The following is an 18,086-nucleotide window of genomic DNA, read 5'->3' on the forward strand; positions in this document are numbered from 1 at the left end:
TTACCTCTGGCAATCTCCCACGACTTGATATCACAGTTATTAACAGCATCTCAACGCCAGTCCTTTGTATCTATGAAGCTGACACGTCAACATCGGCACATTCACGGCGTCTTCATCGCCATATTCACGCCATTCAACAAACCTTTTGGAAAGGACAGACCACCCGTCATGTCCAGGTTTACGTATTCGGAACAGTACTAGTAATGCAATCGTATTGAGACTTGCTATGGATGGTAAATTAACCTGGAATCAAAGTGCCAACACCAATGCGATACAGACAAACCCTCTACCTGTGGAAAAAACAACTCTAATGCGCCAAGCATCCTCACTTAGTCAAAATGGATCCGCCAGAGCTCCCGATCACTTCCGGAGTTAAAGTCACTCCGCGTGTGCATCATCAGGATATTGTCGCTCACCACAATGTCTCCCTTGTCCCAGACATGATAGTAAGCCACTCTTCTGTCATGCAAGACCGAATCGATGGCCTCGCAGATCGCCGCACTGTCAGCAGCTTTTAGCCCGTCAATGGTGACGTTTGTGGGCTCGAACTGGGTCTTAGATTGAGGCCACGGCTCGTGATACCTGAGACACGGCTTTCCTGTCGTTGGGTGGGACACGATCATTGGAAGACCTTTGAGCACGGTTGCGCCAAAGGAGGCTGTTGAAACCGTCCAAGTCATCTCCGACAGCGCTCCGAGCCTCAGCCAGTCCGGAAGATACTTGAGGAAAAGCGTAGACGACGCAAAGAGCGTAAATCCCGTATCATGGGGGCTCGAAGTAGCTCCAACAAAGAGCTGGAATCTAGAGGAGGAAAAAGTTGTCAGTACAGCTATCACCATCACGCTCCTAGCCACAGACATGGACACTTACCGAGGTGGTGTTGAGACAAGAGTCTCCTCACCGCTCTCATCCACTTGCTTGACGGTTTTGAACAAACCATCATAGTGCCAAGGCATCCACTCGCGAGAGAGCACATTGTTAAGACCCGAGCTGTTCGTCCCTTGATCCTTGACTTCCAAGATGAGGCCAAACTTCCAAGTTGTGGGTTTGCCAAACTCTTCTGATTTCTTGGCGAATTGCTCCTTGTTCGGCTTCTTAATGAAACCACGAAGGATTACAGGAGAGTTGATCTCCGATAATAGGCGAACCTTCTTGGCATCCACGTCGTCCATTGTCATGCTATATGGACCCCTTGCAGGCTTGGCGAGGAACCCGGATGGATACAGCGGCTCAAAGACAACGCCACCCTTCTCAGCGCCCCACGAAAATAGATCTGATTTCTCGCGGTAATAGCTGGGCCTATCGTTTTCGTAGACGAGTTCGAATGACTCGTCATTCTCGAAATCGGCCCGCATGCCGGTAGTCGTAGTGCCATCTAGTCTATATGCGACCGCGCAATGCCAGGGTGTTGTGTACGTGGTGTCGGTGGGCAATAAGCTGATGGACAGCTTGGCGGCGCCGGTAGATGGATGTATCGACAGTCGGACCGAGTCTTTGTATTTTTGTCGAACTGCGCTGGCGAATGCCTAGATCCTTCAAGTCAGCGGTGATGTACACGGAGACGGCCTTCAGGTGGGAGGCGGTCTTCAAGTGGGAGAGGCGGTCTTCAGGTGGGAGGCTGAGGACTTACATCGCCACGGGCCATCATCTGCTTGGCAATGTATTCGATACCTCGCTTATACTTGGTCTTGCTGCGCTCATCTCCAATTGGATACACAGTCTCAAGATCCGTCTCCAAGAACTTGATGTATCCTCTATACGTCAAGCAGACATCTTCGCTCTGACTAACACTCTTCCATTCCCAGTCGGGTCGGCTGAAGGTGTTGAGCAATGCTCGTCGAAAGTTCGATGCATTTGCGACATATGTCATTTCGTCAAGCTGCTCGGGTAACTGAATAGTTACAAGATCTCGAAGACGCGAGAAGGAAATATGCTTGTACTCCTTGGCTGAGGCCAGAGCTCTCAGTGTTTCGCCGTAGTTCCACACATCTTTGTCTGGGACGCCGAGCAGATCTGAATGCTTCGATTTAGTATCTCTGTGAAAAAATTAAAGAAAAGGCCTCTGATGTAGCTTACCATTGTATACCAGGCCATCTGAGATGATGGTGAGGTTTGCCCCTGGAGAGTAGATGTCTTGAATAGCTAGACAAAGGCCGTTGAGATGTGCCAGAGCTAACTCCTCTGCTCGATCAGGCAGCTTGCCCAACACTTTGGACTGAGAGTTTGGCGACTTGAAGGGAAATGCGGGCAGGCACATGGGTACGACATCGCCGGCTTTGACATGAGTGTAAATGAGGGCGAGAAACTTCAAGGCTCCCTCATCAGCTTTGGCAGCAGTGTCTACCGACCGTTTCAGACGATACCGGTCTATGATGTGAAGAATCTTGGACGCTGTCTGAAGAGCGGCTGCATCCACGCCAGTGGTGAGAGAAACTGAAGGAACAGTAACAGGAAGAGGAGGAGTGGAAGAGGTCGAGTTCAGCTTGGCCTGGGTCTCAGGGACCTCGACGGCCAGCGATTCAAGTTCAACAGCAGACGGCATGGTGGCTTCACTTGGAGATGGTGAAAGAATAGTTGTGGTGATCCAATTCTTGCTGATTCTCAAAAAATCGTTTGGCGAATCTGGACCCTTTTATCAGATGGAAGCTCTTCATCTGGATATACATAGCATAGCCTCTAGAGCTTCATGGCCCACCAACTGCCAGTGATAGCCGTCGATGCTGTGCCACCTTCTCTATACGGTTTGGACCCCCGGGGGGGCGTGCGGCAACCTGCCATGCGGTTCACCTAGAACTTGGACACCTCTATGGTTTCATCCAGAGCGTTGACAGGCTTCAAACTTTTTCATTAGATCGCAAATGTGGAATCTTGGTGGAGTCGTTGGCAACCTAGTATCTCGACCCCTGTTGACGAGGGTTGTCTGCCGCTGAGGCTTGAGTATCACGGCTGTTGGTATGTGATTATAGGTAATAGGACCCCATGGCCATCCTCGAATTTTCGGATCACATTTCATCATTATTCTGTCTTTCCATCTCTCTTCTGATACAGACTCCTCCAAAAAGACTACGACAAAATTTCGTCAGAGATTTACCAATATGGGCAGTTCAAACACCGAAGTCGAGGTCGTTGATGTGGCAATTGTTGGTGGTATGTTTACAGAATACACAACAGACAGTATCATTGGTCGATATTGAAGTGCTGATGAAAAACCCCATGATAGGAGGCCCTACTGGGCTGCTTACCGGCCTGCTTTTACATCGCCTAGGCGTTTCCGTCAGTATATTGGGTAGGAACATTTGCATATGTCTCTCAAAATTTTGAATACGGACTGATTTTGGCCACTGGCAGATGCCAAACCTCAAAGTTTGGACCTTGGGCGTGCAGATGCGTTGAACGCGCGAACACAGCAGTACTTGACAGTTGTTGGCATTCTAGATGAACTGCTGCCACAGGGTTTAAAATGCAACAGTAAGTGGGCATTTCGTCTCTTCTATTACACTGAATGGAGACTCTGACTTACTGGCTTCTGCAGCGAGTTCGACATTCGGCGAAGGAGACTTCATTTCTCGCCAGAACCAGTGGTGGGTGAGCCTTGAGCACACCCTTCATAAGAATTTCCTCATGATTGGCCAACCCGTTGTGGAGAAGATCTTGAGCACCCATTTGGATGGTCTCGTCCATTATGGTGAACAGGTAGAATCTCTGACCGAAAGCAATGAGTTTGTCGAGGTGGTGACGAAGAGCGGACGGACAATCCGATCCCAATATGTCCTGGGATCAGATGGAGCCAGGTCAACGATACGAGCGGCCATTGGAGCGACCTTTACTGGAAGCAAACCGGAAATGCTCTGGGCGGTGTTGGATACCTTCATCGATACAGACTTCCCCACATGCCCAGAAATCATCACTTTCCAGCTGAACGGCCAGTCCAGAGTGTCCTGGATCCCGAGAGAGAGAGGGCTGTGTCGATTCTACGTGCTTCTTGAAGGAGAAGTGACGCAAGAGCGTGCTGAGGAGTCCATCAAGAAACACTTGGCCCCATATCGGACCGACTTTGTCAAGACTGAATGGTATAGCACCTTTGATGGTAAGCGGACTCTTGACAATGTTTACCTGAACTTTTGTTTGCCGACTTTCCCCTTGTCCTTTTGCCTTATCTTGTTTTACAACTCCTTTATCCCGTGTCAGGTAGGCATGCCGCTTGGTCCAGGGAGTTGGCATGGACCTTGCTAGCCCGGCAACTACCCCTTAGTGGCAAAAGCATAAAGAGATAAAACGTCGGCGAAGCTAACAGTTGGCTTTAGTCAAGGAAAGGATCGCATCTTCGTTCATCTCCAAGGATGGTGCGGGCCGTGTCTTCTTGGCTGGTGATGCAGCCCATGTCCATTCGGTCAACGGGGGTCAAGGGCTGAACACAGGCATTGCCGATGCGTTCAGTCTTGCTTGGCGTCTGGCCCTTGTCCTCAAAAGTCCGCATCTGCAGGAGGGCGCTGCAGGCAAGATTCTCCGTAGCTATGACATCGAGCGCAGGCAAACTGCTCAGGGTGTCATTGACGTTGCAGCAGCATTGGTTCGGGACACTGTTCATACCGCCAAACAATATGTTGGTACCATTGAACGCAACGCGGGGTATATCACAGGTCAGTGGATTTTCCCGTCAAGTAATTTCATGGAGTATACACCACCTCCCTGATGCAGCTGGGACACCCCCCTGTCACCGTGGTTGGGTGTGATGTGTTGAGCAGGAGCAAAACGCGCAATGGTTGGCTAACGTGGAGGCCAATAGGAATGGGCGTTGCGTACGACGGCATGGGATCACCAACTGTGGAAGAATCTGAGCACGGAATCTGGAAGGCTGGCAAGAGATGCCCTGATGTTATTTTGTCCGCGCCAGACAGTGATGGTGATATTCGGCTATACTCCCAGGTTACCTATGGCAAGTATCTGATCTTGGCCATTGGTAACCATCCAGAACAGGCTCTTGCTCACGAGGATGCTGCCGTGTTGTTCAGCATCCTCCCCTCATCGGCGACCGCCGAGAGCGTAGTCACGTCAAAAGCAAGAACTTTTACGGCGGACTGGACCGAAGCGGGCGAATCCTACGCCGTGGTGGTTCGTCCTGATATGTATATTGGATACGTGGGAGCGGACATCGAGAGTTGCCAGCGATACCTGGATAGGCTCTTCATCCGATGATGGTGCAAGGATTAGGTCGATCAACAAGCTGATCGCAGGTATAATCAAGGATAGTTACAAGAATTAAGTTGCCGTTCCAGAAGAAGACGAAGAAGGACCACCTGCCCACCAAAGCAAGGGCCTGCCCACCTACATGATCCGTTTCATGTGCTTTGACATACATACAGCTATGTGGTTCGTGGAATGCTACTTCATCGAGCACCCCTGCTAGCTGGCTTGGCTGGGCCCTATGGACCCAAACCTTGACAGACGGCTATCCCATTGATCGACCGGTATTGCATCCCACCGGCGGGGAAATTTTGCTCCAGTTGCTTGAACTTCGCTGCAATGTTGTTTTGATGCTTACCCAACGCAGCAGCCGGGCACGATCGGCCCTAACCGTTTTATTATTAGCAGTCAATGGAGCAGTTCATCGCCCTTTCTCACGACACAACGCTAGCATGAATCAGGAGCAGCGTTGCCCTAGCTGGTGGTCTAAATCGGGAAGTTGAGCTTCATGTTGTGCATTTGCTTCATAGAAAAGCTTATGGTTAAATCCCGTCATCCCGGATGCTTAACGGCTCGTGCCTTTTTCGGCATACGGAGCCGATGATTGATAACAAAATGAAGGACTAGGAGAGCGCGCGCTTACAAGTTGTTGGGAGTGGGAGATACTATTCATTCGTTTGTCTATACGAGTACGTTGGAAAAGAGTTCGCTCTGGTGTTAGTGTGTAAGGGGGGGTGCGACTACTAACGGCTAACTTCCTGTTGGACATGTCAAGAGGCAAACAGAAATGTGACAAAGCAAGGATCCATATACAAGGTGGTGCCTGGAGCGACTCATGTTATCCCACTTCATTAATCAGCATCATACTCGAGGTTTTCGATTGCGGATTCCAAGGCAACACGCTGCTTTTGGAAGTGTCGTTGTGTCGAGGACGTTTCTTTCAAACGGTTGCCCCCGTTGGAATGCAGAAGTTGCTCGATATAGCAGCTCGTGACCGGCTCTTGATTTTCCAGAGTCGTACATAGCATGTCAGTCAGTTACAGTATGGATCCTCCATGTGATGCTTGGCTGGTTTTGGCAGGACAGGACCCGGTCCCGGAGCGGAGTGCAGAATCGGACTTTTTAGCGCTGTGCAAGGATAGGAGACAGATGTGGATGTGGATGTGGAATGCGATTAGGTGGGAATACGACTGTAGAGATTTTCTCGTTGTTTTCATTTCGGTGAGTCTGTATGATTACAAAAGAAACTGAATCAGTTACGGCATGTGAAAGGTGGCTGACTTGCTTAGGCGAACTATTTTCCAACATGGGATGAGGGTCTTAGTTCAGGATCAGCAACGGCTTCTTCAATGATTTTCGATCCTTGTCACGGCGAGTTTTGATGATACGGGTTATGAGTAAGCCGATGTTTGGAAATTGCCGATATACTGTAAGTGTTGAATGCCGACTATACATGGGAGCACCCCCAGCACCTCGAACAATCACATAACAAATCAAGCTAAAATAAAAGGAGAAATCAAGATGGAGAACAAAAACGCCATCACATGCAATCCTTGCTCTATCTGTCTATCTCCCAAGGAAGGTCTATAAGCCGGGCGAATACACGTACTCGTTATGGGCAAAACCGCATGAATCCCTACAGATGCAGTGATTTTCTTTGCTTACCTCGCTCATCGTGTCGCGAATTAATTTTCCGTTCAACTTGGCCTGCTAGGGCTTTGCGGCCTCCCCGGTCTCGGACAGGATTAGACAGATCCTATATGGACGAGGGTAATGTCAGTGCGTGGCATTGATATCAGCCAGGGCTAAAAATAGAGAAGGTATTCCTCACCAAGAAGTCACCCAGTCGGGGTTTCCATTGAGAGACTTGCACATGGCCCGGGAGCTCACGTTTGAGGGACTGACATCAGCGCAGAGCCAACCATCGTCTCCGAAGCGTGTAGCTTTTTCTCGCAACAACTTCACGGCCAGCTTCTTTGCAAGGCCTTGTCGTCTATAAGGCTCCTAGGTTGTTTGTTCAGTATAAGCGCATGGTATGCTCATCATGATGAATGTTCTCCAGGGTTCAAAATGCCTGTCATTATTGGGAACTTACTTCCACATGCACGCTGATTAGGGATCCATCAGTTCCCAGCAGTGCCCACGCGATTGGCGTCTTATCTTGTCGTTTAATCATCAGATTCGGCAGGTTAACAAGCGTCTGACTGCGGTGATGCCGATTAGTTCCCGAGATGAATGCGGCAAAAGTAACCAATAGCACAGCGCTGATCTGACCAAAGAAGGTTTCGGGAATGGGATTTTTCTAATACACGTACGCAGTACGGGGGATGTCAGTCCGGGATACAACCAGCTGGCAGTCATCCAGGTTGGCACTATCCCAATACATGCCAGAAGGGAGATTCTCGTCCAGGAGAGGCAGCTCTTCTCTCTTGATGAGCCATTTATCATACGGGCCTGATGGCCGGGGCTGAACACGGCCTTCGAATTTCTCCAGAATGGAACGGACGGCCGAGTGCAGGGACCCTATCAGGATGCGGTCTGGGTCCGTAAAGAGCAGCTCTTGCTTGTATTCATTGCGCAACCGGATGACTTCTTTCACTAATTCCGCCAATTGCGGCTCATATAAGTGGCTGTTACTGGCGTCTCTGTTGCGCGGGTGTTCTAGGGTTGAGTAGATGTACATCTGAGTTTCCGGCTTAGAAAAGTCTAAATAGGCTGCGGTATACGCCTTGGACTGATATTTGTCAAACTGCTCTTCCGAAGACAATTCAGTATCGGAGACAAAGACAATGCGCGCATGAGGAGATGTTCCATGGTTGAACTTTGTAGACTGTAACCGCCTCAGCAATGGTAGGGAATAAGGCAGATCGGGAGTCAGCAGTTCTACCAGCTTTGCTGGCACTGAAGTAAATGAAACTGCGTGACTGGCCATTTTGAGTCTAGGAACCTCATCTATCGTGTTGAGATCGAAGCAGAGCCAGGACCGCAACTGAACGGGATAATATAACTGCCGGGGAATGACTCAAATCGGCCATTTTCAGCACTTTTTCGGAGTACGATGCCGGTCACGTGCATTTGTGGGATAGCGATTTCGCGATCTCAATTGCATGCAATGAGTCATTGACTCAGATAAACTGACATCTGTCTCTTCTTCTTTCTTATTGTTTTTAATGTTTTATCAGCTCATGGATGCATCGACCAGGCTTTGATTATTGCTCTTGTCTCTTTAGGAAGGTTCATGGTTCACTGGTCTGTGCACTTTGAGCCAACTGAATCATGTCTCATGTGGGTAAAGACGCCGAAGCCTCGGCTTGATTGATTACTTATGGGATCGGGAATTAAGCAAGCATCGCCTGAGACTTTCTAGGTTAACTAGCAAATGAAGTACTTGCGCTTGAAGGATCTACCTGAAAAGAACAACTACCTTCCGTATAGCAGCATTTATAAACTTGAGTACACTCTCTAGCAATACGGAAGAAATATTACCCCCTTTTATTATTATAGTGAATTCCTTCTCATTAAATTTACATACTCTTTCACTGTTGAGTTTATAATGCCAATTCTTGAAATTAAACTTAATACCTGTCTAAAAGTCGCTTGGATTTTACTTAGAGCAGGTAGGTGGCTTACATAGCTGAAAATCAACGCCTCAGGCCCCCGTCACCAGCATACAAGCCCATAAAGCTTGACTGTAACTGAATTATGCCTGAAAATTCAGATGGCCGTAGTTATTAAGCTTCAACAGCCACTAGGGATACAAGAAGCCCTTGAGGTTGTGTGAACGTCACGTACTCAACTAAGACGCCGCTTGAGACTCACAGACACATGGGGCGCATATGCTTCCTTCACATTGGATAAGCTGGCTAGAAAGGGCAGAGAAAAGAGGAGATCTAGAGACGACGTCATATCGCTTGACATGGCTTTCGCACAGGAATGTTATTCAGCCCCTTCACCCAATATTCCCTATCGTCTTCACATTTTTGGGATCTAGAACTACCTCTTGTAGTGGAAGAGTTAGCTGAAAAGTCTTGGCAGAGCATCTTGATGATCACATGTCTTGTGAGGCTGCTCGCGGTTGGTAGTCTACCTAGTAGTATAACTTGAGAGATTCTCAGTCCACTCATGCAGGTACAACAAATTAGCTTTCCGACATGTTCAAAACCTAGATTTATGTATGACGTAGTTGAACAAATATAAGTAACATTATGGTCCTCTCAAAGATTCTCCAAGCTGCACATTATTTTATATCCAAAGAGAATATTTAATTACAAATCATGACTGGATTCTCGTTCAAGACTCATGGGAATGCGGCAGTTCTTCCCGCTGATAGCACCCTGACAATCTCACATCCTGAATGGGGTGCCCATATAAGGTCCAGGGTCACCGCAGATACCCAAGGCTGGGTACAAGTTCCCATGGGATTTCAAATCCCAACCGATGGAAAGAGACTCGAACTCAAGTCAGTCGAGGTTACCTACGCCACAGGCTGGAAGACTATATTTGATGGCATTCAAGTCTATATGGGACAAAAGAAAATCCTGAACAAGGTTGATTTCGGTTATTCGACTGATAAAGAAACTACCGTCAAGTTTGACATCCCTGGATCTTGGCCAATCAATCAAGGAATCTCAGTTTCATTACTTATTACTATACCTAGCGGGACCGATGAACATGGACGCTGGGCGACAATTTCATCTGTTGGGGCCTACTTCGCACATGCTTAGTGTATAGTTTACTGGACAATGTTGCTATGTATCTGCAATAATAAGCAGAGGGACTGCTATATTTCCCATATGAGTGCATTGTTTGATCCTGTGATAGCAACTGGCTATCTAAGTCATCCAAAGGGGTGTGGTGATGTGAACTCAACCTCAACCTTGGAAGCTTCCTTTATACTTGGGAACGTAATATCGCAATTGGCCTCTTTTTTATATGAGCGTGTTACTCTTTGCCTATAGGGACCAGTTTACTATCAAAGGTGTTAAATAACCATTTCCCTCAAAACATTGTCCAATGCTACTACAGCCTAGAACCATTCGAGGTTGCCTTTGTGAGATAGGAATTTGCCGCTGATGCTCTCATCAAGACCCTTGATAACAGAAAGCATGGATTCCACCGATTCCTTTGGTGAAATCATTCCTTTAACATTCGGATCATATTTCCTCAGAGTAGAAAGAATCGCCTCAAATGCTCCAGGGGCGGTTACCATATCCTTTGCTGTAAATGTTTTATTTAGTAGCTATTCTGTCATTTTGTCTCTCAGAAACCGCATTCACGTACCTGCGTCGGTTTCAACCCAGCCCGGCGAGATGGATAGAGTTCGAATGCCCTCTGATTTTAGTTCAGAGGCATACTTGGTCATGACTATTGCCCCTGCAGCCTTGCTTACAGAGTAGCCAACTGCAGTAGATATTTCGCTGACTCGGGTCAGTTCGAGATCTCCGCTAGGAGAAGAAATGTAGACAATCTTCTTCTCTGATCCCTGTTTGATCAAAGGGAGAAAGGCGTTGACGGTGTGGATGAGATGCAATGCGTTCACTTTGAGCTATCCAGCCGCCGCTTTTAGTTTCATTTCCACCATCCATATGACAAATCCATTGCGACTTACCGGTCCGAAGAAATGGTTTTCTAGTTCCTCTTCTCTTCCAGCACTGGATTGGAGTAAGCACGCTGTTATTCTGTTTCATATTAGGCATAAAGTCGAGCGCGTCACTTACAATGCACTTGGACTGAGCTCTGCTGAATCCCCGTGGAAAAATGCATTGTAAACTAGAACATCCAGCTTGCCGCCACCGATGTTGCCGATTTCTCCTGAAGTCTCCTTCAACTTTGCAGGATTGCCTATATCCGTCTCAAGTACGTGTATGTTCTTTCGAGATGAAGCCAGCTCATTGAGCGGCCCAGCAGTCTTCTGACTCCTGATCAGAGCAAAGACTTCGTTCTGCGCGTCAGATGACTGGTTGTTTCGGTAAGTATAAAGACTTATGATAGCTTTAGTGGTTTGGACTTGGAACATACTAGCTGATTTACGTATTCAAACTAGTATAGTATAAGTCAGAGATGCCAATATCATGTGTCAGTCACAATTTACTTACACCTATTCCTCGCGTTGCTCCCACAATGGCCCAGGACGGCATCTTGATTGAGAATGATAGAAAGAACACGGCAAAGAAGTTTCAGAATGCAATTTCAGATGATGCTGCACAGTTATAGTGCTTCTTCAGGCCCTGATACTGGCATGATGGTGTAAAGCGCAGAAGGGAGATATTTATATCTAGAGCTATGGTATTTTATACATCAAGTACACGAAACTGTTTGCTGCTACATACTCTCTCCACACACTCGGAATTATACGCGGACTTTGTTCGATGCATTAGGGGGAGATTTGCATTCGAGGTAGTCTTCGGAATAACGATTTAGACGGTGTGAGCGCATGAGCGTATCATGTCGTATTTGATCGTATTACTTCTCAATTAGATTCTTAACAGACGAAGAAATGGGTAGTTTAGATGAAGTAAGTTAAACCAAGAATAATTGTATATAGAATAATGATCAAATCATTGGTGTCTCAGAGCAACGCTTGTCCACCACCAATGGAAGCTGGACCCTATCACACTCGGCATAGGGTGGTGCCTACTTGGCTAACGCTAGTTCTCAAAAAGTACCGCAGCACACACATCAAAGCTTGCAATTAGCTATTAAAAGATTACAGCCGAGGATACCACAGCTAATGAGGCAACATGCGCTGGATGCTTTTGTTATTGCGAATCATCGGGAGCTGAGAATCCAACATTCAGTTGAATATAAAAACCTACCATTTTTAATACTGGTATATGGACTCATAGTCACGCTTAGCTACTATGTTCAGTCACCGGTGAATATCGCTGGGCGCGGCGTTCTACTCTTTTGTGATGGACGCCGAGGCAATGATGATAACGCGGAATTAGACATTAAGTTTAAATCTCAAAGAAGAATTTTTGGCTGACACGGAGACTTGAAGCAGGCCGATTCCGCCTCAGGCGGAATTACACTCGAAACGGATTTACATAGAAGTTTTATCTGCGAAGATAGAACTGTATATTTTAGTCCAGTCAGGATGATTAATCCTTAGTCACCCATCTTCTAAATGAACAAAAGAGTGAACGAGCCACATGGGCTTGGGCTATCTCAATGAGAAGCCACGATCGCATCTCAGCTGGGTATATTCACGACAAAGCGAATGACGCACCTAAATTACTCCTGAGACTTGACTAGGTTCAACATTTGCCCCATTAGCTGACTCATTTGCCTACACATGTCGCGGTGCAAAAACATTTTCGAAGAAACAAATAACGGCGAAGCTGTATGTACAATCTGTTTGTGTAGCTTAACGCCTTCTAGCTATAACGCCATTCTAGATATACCTCCTTATCTATAAGCAAGCCAACCAGAAGCTATTATTTAATCTTGCTTTAAGCTGTAACCTTAGCAGGTTCTGCAAGTTCTAGTAGATTCCGCAACTTTTGTAAAATGAAATAACCTTGTAATTATTTGCCAGCCTGATGTTAAGGTTGCGGGGCATCACTAATTCCATGTAAGGTATCCGTACATACATGTATGCTTACCCCGCTCTTCCGTCAGGCATCCAGCCCGAGGGATTTTCCGGTGAACAAACCCAACTTTTTATAGTAACCTGTCTCAGCGCCACTCTCTGATAGTAATAGGTTTAGGAATGCAAAATTTTGAGCACATGATGGTGACCTAGCACGGGTAAACTCTTGCTCGCATCCGCATCAAACACGCAGCTGATAACCCTTGTGTGACTTGCAATCGTAGCTCCATTTAATCCATGTCCGGGTCAAATGATACGGTCTTCCCAATTGGACGTGCATAATCGGTCGTACATGACCCCGCAGCTCAGGGTCCCAAGGCCATCGGGTATACCCGGAGGCTTTTTTAGACTAGAATCTTCCCGCCATCTAGTTGCATTAATTCTCCCAAGCTTGCTTGCGAACATGGCAAAGCCCCAACGCTGATCGCCACCGCGGTACTGTATATTCTCCTAGAATCTCAGTCTTGTAGGTATTCTCAGGTTAGAGACTAGGTTATTGGCCATGGCCCTGACCCAGGATGTCTCTGGCCTTGCGGCATTGTGGGAAAGCGCGGTGGTGGAGTATACCAAAAACACCGGGAAGAATCTCTGTATGGACCGCTCTCGCACCATGGCCGATGTCATGAGAGATACTCGTCAAAAACTAGAAGCATTCGAGGCCTATCGCCATTCTAATACGAAGACTGACAAGGTTCGATCTGCTTTCAGTAGAAATCTCGAAACTATCCACAAGGTCCTCATTGGCGTCAACATGGTTGGTAATGGGGCAGGATTAGTACGCCTACATTCTACCATCTTCAAGTCACGAATTCTGATTCATCTTGATCATTTCTAGATATTCCCACCAGCAATGCCGGCGTCTCTACTCTTTTCTGCTTTTGGCTACGTTCTTCAGGTAAACGCTTCGACTTTTTACCCTCCCAAGATATCGGACTGGTCATGCTAAAGGTTACAGTCTTTTAGCGATGTTTCCGCAGACTATGACAAGGTTGAAATCTTCTTCAACACAACTCATCGATATTTCGATACATTGTCTATACTTGAAGACAAGATGCCAAAAGCGGCACCATTTCAGCGTTGTGTGACGAGAGTTTTTTCGTGCCAGCTTCGAATCTGCTCGATTTCTCAAGGATATGCAAAAGAAAAGCGTCGATTCAGTCAGTCACTCCAATAGTGGATTCATTGACCTCATAGTATTTTCCCTCTTAGATGTGTACTGACATCCGCTCGGTAGAAAAATGGTTCGACGCACTATCAAATGGAGCCGACGAGGACCTTACGTGGGCCTATTCTAGTATGGATAGCGCTATTAGAGAATTGAGTCAAGCAATAGGCTTTTCAACCTACCAAGAGATACGAGAAACACATGAGGATGTGCAAAATTTAAGCCGGCAGATGGAGGAAACCAAAGCTAGCGCCGAGGCAAGGCCCCTTTTCGACTTATTAGTTGTGCTACCCTAATACGTCTCCAGTCTTTTGAGCAAATAGCGCTCTTAGCACGGCTACCACGCGCTAATGGTGCTGCTTTTAATGCTGGGTCTCGCGAATTTGATCTGAAATGCCTCCCTGGCACTCGAGTTGAAATCCTTGATCAGATCAGGATATGGAGTGATGATCCTCACAGCAATTGTATCTTCTGGCTAAGCGGCATGGTTGGCACTGGCAAGTCTACCATCTCTCGTACTGTCGCCAACATTTTTGCCAAACAGAACCGCCTTGCGGGAAGTTTCTTCTTTACTAGGGGAGGAGGTGATCTTGCTCTTACCACCAAGTTCTTCACTACCCTCGCCTACCAGTTAGCTGGAGAGCTAGCCCCTTTCAAAAGAGCTCTCTGCGAAACCATACTGAAGAATCCTGAGATTGCTGGAAACTATCTGAGTGACCAGTGGCAACAACTCTTCTTTCTACCTCTCAATTCTATGGAGAGCAGTTCACTTATACCATCAACTTGGATCTTCGTCATCGATGCGTTGGATGAGTGCGAGGAGAGCCATCATAAAATTGGAAAAGTCCTTGAGCTACTTGCACAGGCACAGAACATCAAGACTGTTCGGCTGAAATTTTTCATCACTAGCAGACCTGAGCCCTCTATTCGCCTTAGCTTCAGTCATATTTCAGAAGCGTATCAAAATTTCGTCCTCAACGAGGTACCTCAGTCTGTCGTCGACCGCGATATTGGCGTTTTCATCAAACACGAGCTAGACAATATTAGGGTCGTACGAAAACTTCCTACAGGTTGGCCTGGCCAAGAAAAACTCCAAAACCTCGTTCAGAGAGCGAATGGATTGTTCATCTATGCTTGGACAGTATGTCGTTTCATCCTGAATCGAACACGGTCTGCAACTGCGCAGCTTGAGATTGTACTCAGGGGCACTGGCCGGTCACACACAGACAAGCTTGACGAGATGTACACCCAAGTCTTGACCCATTCAGTCACTGGAGACAGCACCGGTGAAGAAAGAGAGGAACTAATTAAGCAATTCAAGCAGATTGTTGGATCAGTTGTCATCCTATTCCAACCCCTTTCTGCTGCTGCTCTGGCCAAACTGCTTCAACTGGAAAATGAGGAAAAGGAAATGATGGATATGCGATTGGATGAACTACATTCTGTTCTCGATGTTCCAGAGGGCCAATACTCTCCCATCCGGTTGCTCCACATTTCCTTTCGTGACTTTCTGCTTGATGAGCAAAGACGCCTAGGTGCGCAATTCAGGATCAACAAGGCGCAAACGCACCGCGACTTGGCAGAGAACTGCTTAAGGACGATGTCCAATGCATTGACAAGGGATATTTGTGGTCTAAGAATGCCAGGAACCATTATAAAAGATGTTGATGCTAGAAAGGTTCAAGAGTATGTCCCTGCGGAACTCCAATATGCGTGCCAATACTGGGTTTGGCACCTTGAAAGCAGTGTTAAACACTCTGAGAAGGGTGTCGAATATCGCTTTCTCGATAAGGTTTACACATTCCTAAAGGATCATCTACTCAACTGGTTTGAAGTACTGAGCCTGTTGGGGAAAATGTACGAAAGCATTCGTATGTTATCGGCTTTATCCATGCTGGTCCAAGTATGTGCCCTTTCTTTATGATACGCCATAGCTAATGTTAGTCCAGACTTCCAATCACCAATTGCTGTTCGACTTTGTGCATGATGCATACCGATTTAGTATGTCGAATTGCTCTATCATAGCACAGGCTCCACTTCAGGCGTATTGTGCAGCTCTTATATTTTGTCCATCTAAGAGTAAGGTCCGGGGTCATTTTGAACGCCAAATTCCATCTTGGGTCAAACTTAGGCCCTCAGTTCCCGCAAACTGGGATTCGCTGCTGCAGACACTTGAAGGTCATTCGGGGCTAGTCTGGTCAGCGGTGATCTCAACTGATGGCCAAAAGATCGTGTCTGGATCTTGGGATAAGACTATACGTATATGGGACATTGAATCAGGATCACTATTGCAGACACTGGAAGGTCACCCAGAGCGTGTTTGGTCAGTAGCGATTTCAACTGATGGCCAAACGATTGTGTCTGGATCACAGGATGCTCATGTGCGTATATGGGATGCAAGGTTAGGATCACTGTTAAAGACGCTTGAAGGCCATTCAGAGCGGGTCTGGGCAGTAGCCATCTCAAGCGACTGTCGGAGGATTGTGTCTGGATCGTGTGACAAGACCGCACGGGTATGGGATTTGGAGTCAGGGTCACTGCTGCACACACTTGAAGGCCATCAAGGCTGGGTTAGGAGCGTGGCGATCTCACGCAATTGCCGAAAAATTGTGTCTGGATCCTGGGATAAAACTCTGCGGGTATGGGATGCAAAGTCTGGATCACTACTACACATACTTGAGGGCCATTCGGGCCGGATCTGGTCAGTAGCAATTTCGAGCAACGGCCAAAAAGTCTGCTCCGCCGGATGGGATGAAACTGTACGGGTATGGGATGCAGAGTCAGGATTACCCCTGCTGACACTGGAAGGCCATTCTGGCCCCATTGAGGCGGTGACAATCTCAAGCGATGACCAGAAGATCTTATCTGGATCATGGGACAAGACTGTCCGGGTATGGGATATAGCGACAGGGTCACCACTCCAAACGCTCAAGGGCCATTCAGGAAATATCCATTGCGTGGCCATCTCCAGTAATGGCCAAAAAATCGTGTCTGGAGCAGCGGATAAGACTCTGCGGGTGTGGGATGCAGAGTCAGTATCCTTATCACAGGCTGCATTTGAAAGCCATTCAGGCCCTATCTGGTCAATAATAATCTCCAACGACAGCCAGAAAATTATATCTGGTTCAGGGGACACGACTATAAGGGTATGGGATGCGGAATCAGGATCATTGCTTCAATTATTGGAGGGTCATTCAGGTCGAGTTGAATCAATAACGACGTCAAATGATGGCAAAAAAATCTTATCTGGGTCAGATGACAAGACTGTGCGTATATGGGATGTAACATCAGGATCATTACTACAAACGCTTGAACATCCAAGTCCAGTCGAATCAGTGGCAATATCAAAAGACGACCAGAAGATTGTGTCGAGATCAGACGACCAGATTGTACGGGTATGGGATGCAGAGTCAGGATCATTGCTACAGACGGCTGAAGACTATTCGGAGCTCATTGACTCTGCGGCAATCGCGAGAGACAGCCAGCTTGGGGAGCTCAATGTCAGTGACCGCTGGGTAACATTTTGCCAGAAGAGAGTAATTTTACTCCCAGAAAACCGTCGGGTTCACAGCCTAGTCGCGCGTGGCAGCAAGGTTGCGATAGGGTCTCGTTCAGGCATCGTAACCGTCTTAGGACTAGACTTGGATGAATTACATCGCCAGATTTGCATCTTGGCTGGCGATGCTCAGGGCACTGAGTGTGAGTGTCGACAGCGGAAATTGCTCTCGATTTCTCCTCCTTAAGAATATCAAATTTGTCAACGATGCCAACATTGAGCCTATGTCATCACTGGTGCGAGCCGAGGCTAGGGCGTCGATTTCACAAATTATATACATAGTACATGTATGTTGCATCTGTGGACCTGTTGAATTGTGTGCACTAGCGGTGGCATTCACATTAAGAACCCACGCGCGCCGCGTACATGTAGTTGTGCGTATGGCACCTCCTGCTAATTACAACTAGAGGAAATTTCCATTTAATAACTGATTAGGTAGCTCCCCTATTCCCAAATATGTACCAAAGACCACTACTAGCAACGTTCCTTGGTAATCTGAGGCTATGTCTCAGTGTTCTGTCTTTTTCACCCCCACAGGGGTCTCCGGTGAACCAACAACACATACACACACATGCACACAATGCGTATGG

The 18,086-nt window shown here is 47.3% G+C and overlaps 5 protein-coding genes across 5 annotated transcripts; 2 read left to right on the forward strand and 3 right to left on the reverse strand.

The window, feature by feature from the left end:
- Window positions 1-22: 22 nt before the first annotated feature.
- Window positions 23-2,760, reverse strand: V8C40DRAFT_125091 (Pyoverdine/dityrosine biosynthesis protein-domain-containing protein). The gene is made up of 4 exons (XM_083210996.1): window positions 2,077-2,760; window positions 1,631-2,013; window positions 871-1,526; window positions 23-801 (listed from the first exon to the last, which is right to left on the reverse strand). Exons 1-4 carry the CDS (start codon window positions 2,540-2,542, stop codon window positions 330-332), a joined length of 1,977 nt encoding a protein of 658 aa, XP_083067924.1. The 5' UTR covers window positions 2,543-2,760; the 3' UTR covers window positions 23-329.
- Window positions 2,761-3,095: 335 nt separating this feature from the next.
- On the forward strand, window positions 3,096-5,196 carry V8C40DRAFT_270780 (FAD binding domain-containing protein; the record flags this gene model as incomplete). Its single annotated transcript, XM_083220215.1, has 6 exons — window positions 3,096-3,147; window positions 3,221-3,277; window positions 3,349-3,468; window positions 3,533-4,087; window positions 4,305-4,640; window positions 4,787-5,196. 6 exons carry the CDS (start codon window positions 3,096-3,098, stop codon window positions 5,194-5,196), a joined length of 1,530 nt encoding a protein of 509 aa, XP_083067925.1.
- Window positions 5,197-6,578: 1,382 nt separating this feature from the next.
- V8C40DRAFT_257645 (uncharacterized protein) lies at window positions 6,579-8,254 on the reverse strand. The gene is made up of 4 exons (XM_083218538.1): window positions 7,500-8,254; window positions 7,280-7,388; window positions 7,016-7,188; window positions 6,579-6,940 (listed from the first exon to the last, which is right to left on the reverse strand). The coding sequence occupies exons 1-4, from the start codon at window positions 8,114-8,116 to the stop codon at window positions 6,895-6,897; spliced, it is 945 nt and encodes a 314-aa protein (XP_083067926.1). The 5' UTR covers window positions 8,117-8,254; the 3' UTR covers window positions 6,579-6,894.
- Window positions 8,255-10,210: 1,956 nt separating this feature from the next.
- Window positions 10,211-11,321, reverse strand: V8C40DRAFT_283817 (uncharacterized protein; the record flags this gene model as incomplete). The annotated part of the gene is made up of 6 exons (XM_083222037.1): window positions 10,211-10,401; window positions 10,465-10,729; window positions 10,793-10,835; window positions 10,902-11,140; window positions 11,203-11,223; window positions 11,280-11,321. 6 exons carry the CDS (start codon window positions 11,319-11,321, stop codon window positions 10,211-10,213), a joined length of 801 nt encoding a protein of 266 aa, XP_083067927.1.
- Window positions 11,322-13,073: 1,752 nt separating this feature from the next.
- On the forward strand, window positions 13,074-17,872 carry V8C40DRAFT_257648 (WD40-repeat-containing domain protein). The gene is made up of 6 exons (XM_083218539.1): window positions 13,074-13,550; window positions 13,611-13,670; window positions 13,731-13,932; window positions 14,010-14,197; window positions 14,248-15,843; window positions 15,890-17,872. The coding sequence occupies exons 1-6, from the start codon at window positions 13,278-13,280 to the stop codon at window positions 17,681-17,683; spliced, it is 4,113 nt and encodes a 1,370-aa protein (XP_083067928.1). The 5' UTR covers window positions 13,074-13,277; the 3' UTR covers window positions 17,684-17,872.
- Window positions 17,873-18,086: the final 214 nt, after the last annotated feature.

The sequence above is a fragment of the Trichoderma camerunense genome (assembly GCF_050948025.1).
Source record: "Trichoderma camerunense strain CBS 138272 chromosome Unknown V8C40scaffold_25, whole genome shotgun sequence".
NCBI classification, from domain to species: domain Eukaryota; kingdom Fungi; phylum Ascomycota; class Sordariomycetes; order Hypocreales; family Hypocreaceae; genus Trichoderma; species Trichoderma camerunense.

What these genes read in the sequence shown, in the direction of transcription:
- V8C40DRAFT_125091 (XM_083210996.1), bottom strand. Translation starts at nt 2,542, where the DNA reads ATGCCGTCTGCTGTTGAACTTGAATCGCTGGCCGTCGAGGTCCCTGAG. An exon ending in AGATGGCCTGGTATACAATG is followed by an intron (nt 2,014 to 2,076) that starts GTAAGCTACATC and finishes CGAAGCATTCAG; the next exon opens with ATCTGCTCGGCGTCCCAGAC. An exon ending in CTTGTCTCAACACCACCTCG is followed by an intron (nt 802 to 870) that starts GTAAGTGTCCAT and finishes TTCCTCCTCTAG; the next exon opens with ATTCCAGCTCTTTGTTGGAG.
- V8C40DRAFT_257645 (XM_083218538.1), bottom strand. Translation starts at nt 8,116, where the DNA reads ATGGCCAGTCACGCAGTTTCATTTACTTCAGTGCCAGCAAAGCTGGTA. An exon ending in ACTGACATCCCCCGTACTGC is followed by an intron (nt 7,389 to 7,499) that starts GTACGTGTATTA and finishes GCATCACCGCAG; the next exon opens with TCAGACGCTTGTTAACCTGC. An exon ending in TAATCAGCGTGCATGTGGAA is followed by an intron (nt 7,189 to 7,279) that starts GTAAGTTCCCAA and finishes CAAACAACCTAG; the next exon opens with GAGCCTTATAGACGACAAGG.
- V8C40DRAFT_257648 (XM_083218539.1), top strand. Translation starts at nt 13,278, where the DNA reads ATGGCCCTGACCCAGGATGTCTCTGGCCTTGCGGCATTGTGGGAAAGC. An exon ending in AAAAGAAAAGCGTCGATTCA is followed by an intron (nt 13,933 to 14,009) that starts GTCAGTCACTCC and finishes TCCGCTCGGTAG; the next exon opens with AAAAATGGTTCGACGCACTA. An exon ending in AAACCAAAGCTAGCGCCGAG is followed by an intron (nt 14,198 to 14,247) that starts GCAAGGCCCCTT and finishes ATACGTCTCCAG; the next exon opens with TCTTTTGAGCAAATAGCGCT.